This window comes from Scylla paramamosain, chromosome 2 (assembly GCF_035594125.1).
Source record: "Scylla paramamosain isolate STU-SP2022 chromosome 2, ASM3559412v1, whole genome shotgun sequence".
Taxonomy (NCBI): Eukaryota; Metazoa; Arthropoda; class Malacostraca; order Decapoda; family Portunidae; genus Scylla; species Scylla paramamosain.
This window is the reverse complement of record NC_087152.1, coordinates 12387501-12395000: the sequence shown is the minus strand read 5'-3', so window position 1 is coordinate 12395000 and position 7500 is coordinate 12387501. Positions and strand designations below refer to the sequence as shown.

The following is a 7500-nucleotide window of genomic DNA, read 5'->3' as shown; positions in this document are numbered from 1 at the left end:
GAATGGAATTATTCAAGAAGGTGAGAGAGTGTGAGTGCTGTGGATGGAGTGAAGAAGAAAGAGCAAGGTATCACTCCCATGTTTATCTTGTACAGATATAGGGTAGGTGACAGGGAGAGAGGTTTGAGACAAGACAGAAGATGAAGGGAGAGGAAAGGAACAAGGGAAGTAAAGGACATATTGTGAAGTAGGGGGGAGTTTGTAATGAAGGAAGGAGAGTACATGGGGCAAGGAAGTGGAGGAAGAGTGAAGGAAAAGGATGGGGGTATGGGGAGAAAGTAGAAAAATAAACATAAGCAGGAAGGATGAAAAATGTGTGAAGAGGAAGTAGTGGGAAATAAATATTCCCTTTCCCTGTCCCTTACTCCTTTTTGTCCTTTCCCTGTCCATCCCTTTCTCACTTCCGCTCCCTCCATCTCCTTGTGCTCTCTACTTCCCTTTCCCAGGTACATCTTGTACATTCTCAAAATGTATATTTAAATTTTTTTACTGATGTTATTATCTTTTTCTCTTTATTTATTATTATTTTTGTTTATTTTTATTTATTTATTTATTTATTTATTTTATTTTTTTATTTTTTATTTTTTATTTTTTTCTCTATCTCTTTTTCTCTCTTCTCTGTAGCTTTATGTTGCAGATACAATGCTTTTTTTTTTATGTTGTGATGTGTAAAGATGATCTGCATCCACATCCACAACCACATAAATAGAGGTAAAATAAATGGCAACCACATCTGCATCTGCAAATATTACTATTTCAACATCCATGATATTATCTGCAACCACTTTTTCTGAGAAATAGATATCTGGTTCCACCTCCACATCAGTGAAACTCTAAAATTTAATATCCAATATATCACTGGTACAAATATGCACATTAGTTTACTTGTCCTCTTTCCCAGTCCTGCTTTTCAGCTTTTGTACTATCTTTCACAGTAGTGAAAACATCATCTTCATTGATCAAATTTAATTATAAAGCAGTACTTTTTTTTACATATATTCTACTTTTCATGTGCATGGAAAGGCATTTCCAAGAGATTAATTCATGAATAGCTTTTACCTTGTCCAACTTCTTGGTTCTGCTCTATTCTTGCAGTCCTACAATCAGTCAATCAGTGCTCCACTCCTTACCTTGAATGTAGCACATTATGTAAAAGAAATGTAGTGGTAGATTAATTTGGATCCTAGTTTGTTATCATGATTAAAAAATTTTATTTCATTGCAAAAAAAGAAAGAGCCACATGTATTTTTCATAGGAACTACTTAAATGTTCTTGTTTGTAATGAATAAGAATAGTTATGGGTGAAATAATTCATTTATCATGTTCCAGTTCATGGTAGTTGACAGGGAGAGTGGAAGTGAGGAAGATGAAGAGGAAGATCCTGCTGATGACTATTGGGAAAAACGTTACACAACTGTGGCTCAAAACATTCCCTCATTCCTGCAACACCATGCTACTGTCATTCTTCGTACAGGAAAATATCTCAATGTGATAAGACAGTCTGGTAAGTCATTGGAGTTTGTTATTTATCAAGAGCTGCATGAAGTAGATGATCAAGCCTTATGATTTGTGCATGTCAGTGTACAAATTTGATCAGTGAAGATGATGTTTGTGCTACTATAATGTAATATCATCATTTTCATTTACATTTTTTATGCCTGTTCCTGAGAACTTGTCAAAGAGAATGGTCTTGATTGGGTTCTACAAGGCATTAGCCAGCTGCCTCACAAGAGAACAACTGGGAAATATATTGGGATATTTATGATGACAGCAAGCCCTAATTTAGGTGTGACAGCCAATGCTCAGTGACTAGTTAGGCTCAGAAACTTCAATGTCCTAGAATCAAACCCAGTAATTCTCACATCTACACCTTTCCACACCATAAGAGATGTTTACAGTGCACAGTCTTCTTTTTCCCTTCCTTTGCTTTTCTCATCCACACAACATCACAACACTACTACATCCATTCACTGCCTATACCTTGCATTCTTTACATATCCTTCACATCTAATTTGCATTCTTGTTTCCCCAAAACATCCATTTTTTTTTTTCATTAAGGGTCTCCACTAATTCCCCCACCCTCTTCTTCAAAACATATGTGCTGTTTATATTGTCAAAAACTATCATCAGACCAGACTGAGAATGAAGACTGAAAAAATGTGAAATTGAAAGTTCTAATAAGGGAAGAAATCCACTTGGAAGGTGGAAAGCTACAATAAAGGAGTAAATGTGTGAAAGAGGGAATAGTTTAGAAAGATGGCTTGAACCAACTAAGAAGGTGTGTCTGGAGGTGGAGGCTCTTCTGTTAGGGTCACTCTCTTGTGGAGTGCTCCCACAGGAAGCAGTGTGTCAGAGAGAGAAAAGTAGAATAGATGTATGTATCTGACTGCACATTGCACAAATGAGTCCTGCTGCTGCATTCCTTGCACATCATAGAAGGTGGTTCTGAGAAACAGCAAAGGGACTTGAAACCCTTTCATTGTATTTCTATCCTTAAAGTGAGAAAAGATGAGTCCTGTTTTGCTTACAATGCCTTTATAAGGTATGTAAGCCTGGGCTTAGATACATTATAAAGGGAGCCAGGTCATTTCTTCCAGAAACATGGCCATCCCCTTGGGGGATGGTATTAGAGAGATATTGATATTTTGGACTAGAGAAATAGTAATAAATTCAGATTTCAGATTAATGTGATGAATTCATGCAGGTCTCTCCTTACATGTATTCAGAATTTCTTCCTGATATTTATCCCAATTACAGATCAGAGTGTAGTGTGCCCAGATCCTGGGGTCCTGGTGTATGGTCTGTGCTCACGCTCCTATGGTGAACTTATTGAAAAAACCTACAACTTTGCTTCAAAAAGGATACTTCAGCTTCTCATGGAGGAAAAGGATCTCATGGGTCGCTTAAGGTAGCACTTCTTGGACATGATCCTTTTTCTCTTTTACGGTTAGAAACACTGTAAAAGATAAATGCAATATTACTTTACAAATAAGCATTTCTTACTAGTTTGGGATGGCATTCAGAACTGTAATAGTTATTCTATTTACTTATACTACAATGTTACATGCATATGTCTTGATTTCCATAGCCAAAGAAGTCAATTAAGACTTCTTTTTTAGGTCAATCAAGCACTACTTTCTGCTGGACCAAGGAGACTTTGTTGTGCAGTTAATGAGTCTCTGCGAGGAAGAGTTGACTAAAAACATTGATGATGTGCTGCCAACAAGACTGGAGTCTTTACTTGAACTGGCACTCAGAACCTCTGCTGCCAACTCTGATCCCTATAAAGATGACATTGAATGTGACCTCCAGCCTATTACTTTAATGAATCAAATGTTGAGGATCCTCAGGTTGGTTGTTCATCTTGAAATGTTAGTCTTTCCACTGTATAACTTAAATGAAGAACTGACTGGCATAGGTATTTAAAGATATGCAGAAGCCTAATGTTATCCATTCACAGCATTGAGACAGAAGATGAACGAGAGTACTACCCTCAAGAAGAGAGGCTGCAGCTCACTGGCTTAGAAGGCTTCTCCCTTGGTTACAAAGTCACTTGGCCTCTGTCGTTGGTGCTGGACAAGAAAACTATTGCCTGTTACCAGATGATTTTTAGACACCTGTTTTATTGCAAGCATGTTGAACAGTTACTATGTAGGTAAGCAGATCAGGAATGAAAGAGATTGTCAGCAGCAAGATTATTCATTATCTTTTTACATGAACATGCTCCCCATTTTTGTCTTTAAGGCCTAAAGCTTTATGCATCATCTGATTGACAGTATGGTTTCTGTTATGGCTGCTCTACTGGTGATCTGGCTTTCCATACTGAGTGTTGGGTCATCCTCCTTTAGGGATTTGGTGAAACTTTTGCTGTTACTTTAAACACATCAGAAGCATTTGATAGTCTGGTTTTAATTTCCAAACCACTCTCCTACAGCTTCTGTTCTTCTCTCTAACTTCATTTCAAGTTTCCTTTCTGACTATTCTGTTGCTGGTCACTACTCATTTCTTAAGTCTATCAACAGTAGTGTTTCTCAGAGTTCTGTCTTGTTACCCCACTCTCTTATTATTCTTCAGTGATCTAAGCCAAACCTCAGCCTGTTGTTTACTTGTAATCTAAACAGAAAACTTCACATCTCATCTCTAGCTAAAACAGCTTCCTTGAAGTTAGGGGTTCTGAGTCATCTCTGCCAGTTTTTCCTCACACTGCTCTTCTAGAAAGGGTGAAATCAAAAGCATTTTGTCTTATTAACTCAGCCTCTCCCATCGCCACAATGTTGTATCTCTCGCTACGAGTATCTTCTACCACTATTTTCACACTAACTGCTCCTCAGATCTTGCTAATTGCTTGCCTTACCATCCTCCTGCAGCCTTGCTTCACAAGAAATAACCAATATTCCCAATCCTTCATCCCTTTTTCTAGTAAACTGTAGAACTCCCTGCCTGCTTCTCTATTTCCTCCTTATGATTTAAACTCTTTCAAGAGGGACATTTTAAGACACTTATCCTCCAGTTATGGATGACCCTTTTGACCTTTCTTTTGGAACTGGCATCTCAGTGAGCCTTTTTTCCTTAGCCAGTGCCCCTCTTACATTAAAAAAAAAAGATCTCAAATTAAAATCTTTTCAGGGTTTGGGTTAGCAACAAGGTTGCCAAGAGCTTCCCTGTGTCTGCATCTCGAACTTACACTGCTGCATTTGCTCTGAGGCAACGGATGCTCAACTTTATTCAAAATATTGAGTACTACATGATGTTTGAGGTCATAGAGCATAACTGGCAGACCTTCATAAATAAAATGCAGAAGGTTTGTATTTCATTATTTTGATTATAATTCTTATTACTTCAAGAATACTGAAAAATTAATGTATTTTTATGCTGAATTTTATTTGCATTGAATTTATGTTAGAGGCATTAACTAGTCACCTGTATTGTCTCAGGTGGAGAATGTGGATGATGTGTTATCTTTCCACAATGACTTTCTTAGTGGATGCCTCAAGGACTGCATGTTAACTTCACCAGAGTTACTGCGCATAATTTCAAAGCTCACTTCAATCTGTGTCAGCTTCGCCAACTTCATTGAGGTAAGTTATTGCAATCTTAAATTGGTTATAAAAAAAATCATAGACATACTTAATAAAGAAGTGTCATATTTTCCAGGTAGATGGTGTCAGTAATAATAATCAAACTGCCACCTTTGTATTGAGTCTGATGCCTCACTCCTGGGAATTACATGCATGCTAGTACTTGTGACAGTGCTTTTCTTCTTAGTATTTTCATACTTCTATCTTTAATTTTAGTGAGACAGACCGTTCCAATGGTTAGCTTTAACCTCATTCATCACTTTTGTATTACCAATCTCATGTTGCATTCAGGTAACAATGATATTGATGTTGATAATAAAGATGATGTTTTCTTAACGTGGATGTTGTGGACCCAGACTATGGAAGATTGTAAACAGTCTGTCACACCTAAAAAAAAAGTAAATCAGGAAAAGAGAATAAAATCCTTTACCTAGAGTGCTTTTTTTTTACATTTAAAAAAGTTTGAAGATTTTGATGATAGAACTAAAAGAAAACATGCCAGTGTTAGAGTAAGTAAAATAGTTTAGAGGATGTTGATGTTTTTTTATTGCAAATTTTTCACGGTTCACAGTGTCATTTTTCACAGCATTGATTGTTGTTGACTTGTTTCTTCTCACATTACCTCAGTATCTGGTGTTATGTGTAATACTTGAGTACAGTTCATGCTAGTATTACTTATCAATCATTTTAAAGATTCAACAAGCTCTCACCACAATTTATTCACAAAACTTATTCATCTGCTATCTACCATTTTTGCCACATCATTCCTCCTCCCTTTCCCCAATTCTTCCTTTATTCCTTTCCTCATTCACTCCTACACTTTTTTTCCCATCCTTACCCCCTCCCTCAGAGAATGAAGAAATACTACATGGAAGCTGAACTGTGGGTGTCAGATGAACGCAGAGACTCTGTAGATCATGAGGTATTCATCTGATGTGTAACATATTAATCCCTTTGCATTTAGAAACAAGCTTGTTATTTTATAATATTTTTGTGATTGGCTAACTCTTCCTAGCTCAGGTTACTCATTATTTATTTTCAGTAGAAGACGGCAGCATTAAAATGCAAGTTGGAAAACTGTTCCATTTAGAAATACCTTTCTTATTCTTTATAGTTGATGTTCTGTGTTGTGTTTGAGAATGATTATGTAATCAGACCGTTGTAATATTTCCAGATATGTAGGTGTCTCAGGGAAAAATCATACCCTAGTCTTTCTGTTATGTTTATGCAAGCCTGATGTTTTTTCCTTCTTTTTACTTTTATTTTCCTTTATTTTATGTATTAATTTTATGTATTTATTTATTTTTATTTTTTTATTTTATTTTTTTTCATTTATTTTTATTTTATGTTTTTATTTCGTCTATTTCTTTTGTGTATGTATTTAGTTACTGTTTTTTGTTATTGTTGTTATTGTTTATTTATTCTATTCTGTTCTATGATTTATTTTTGTATTTATTTTATTTCATTTTGTTTATTTTTATTTATTTTTTTTTTTTATGTGTTCACTTATTTACTTTTTAGTTAGGTGAACAGCCATACACACTACTGTGCAGTCAGCATAAGCAAAAAATATATCTGGCAAGAATGAATATTATTCTGTGGAATTAATATAATAGGGAAAAGGGTAATGTGATTTTAGTAAGAAATAGGGAAAGTGATTTAGGTAACAGCACAAAGCACCCTAAGATTACTTGGTCACGCAGAGAGGGTGAATGAGATGTAGCTTAGGACTTGCTTCTGGACTGACCTCTTAAAGAACTGGTACTTTTTTCCCCTGGACTTTGTTTACAGTGTGTGTGTGTGTGTGTGTGTGTGTGTGTGTGTGTGTGTGTGTGCACATGTACACACACATGTAAGAGGATAGCATCCAATGAAATGGTAGAATAATGAGAGAGAAAGATGTAAGTGTGAAGGAACTGAAATTTGTATACAAGAAAGAGATGCTAAGGCAGAATTCTATTACTATAATGTGTTATCTTCAAGGAGCTGATATCAAAATTGATAGATCAATAGATAGTGAAGTTATAATTACTTACCATTGTGTTGAATGTGCAGAGTGCATCCATGCTGTTATTGAATATAGTTGTAGTTGGAATGCTCTTGCTGAGTTTTCAATCTTCATGTATTTTAACAAATCTAAGGAAGTTATTAAATTTGTTTTTAGTTTTATTTGAAAGCTTGTGAACATTGAGTTGACAGTTTTGTATTTTACCTGGCATGATAAGCCTTTTTTATTTATATATATATATATATATATATATATATATATATATATATATATATATATATATATATATATATATATATATATATATATATATATATATATACACCTTTTGTGAGATGGCTTGCATGTTACCACTGTTTAAGCATTTAGTTGCCAATCAGCATTACATTTAAATGTATTAAGCACTGTATTAGT

At 35.3% G+C, this 7500-nt stretch overlaps 1 protein-coding gene across 7 annotated transcripts in view; it reads left to right on the top strand.

Moving 5' to 3' along the window:
• LOC135110179 (gamma-tubulin complex component 2-like) overlaps window positions 1-7500 on the top strand; it is a 25576-nt gene that overhangs the window by 13854 nt on the left and 4222 nt on the right. For 5 of the 7 annotated variants that reach the window (XM_064022208.1, XM_064022216.1, XM_064022232.1 and 2 more), the window contains exons 10-16: window positions 1330-1504; window positions 2758-2908; window positions 3120-3350; window positions 3461-3655; window positions 4627-4801; window positions 4935-5078; window positions 5929-6000. In XM_064022208.1, coding sequence (XP_063878278.1) covers window positions 1330-1504; window positions 2758-2908; window positions 3120-3350; window positions 3461-3655; window positions 4627-4801; window positions 4935-5078; window positions 5929-6000 — 1143 coding nt within the window. The remainder of the gene's footprint in view (window positions 1-1329; window positions 1505-2757; window positions 2909-3119; window positions 3351-3460; window positions 3656-4626; window positions 4802-4934; window positions 5079-5928; window positions 6001-7500) is intronic. The other 2 variants (XM_064022246.1, XM_064022236.1) reach the window with 1 other exon arrangement.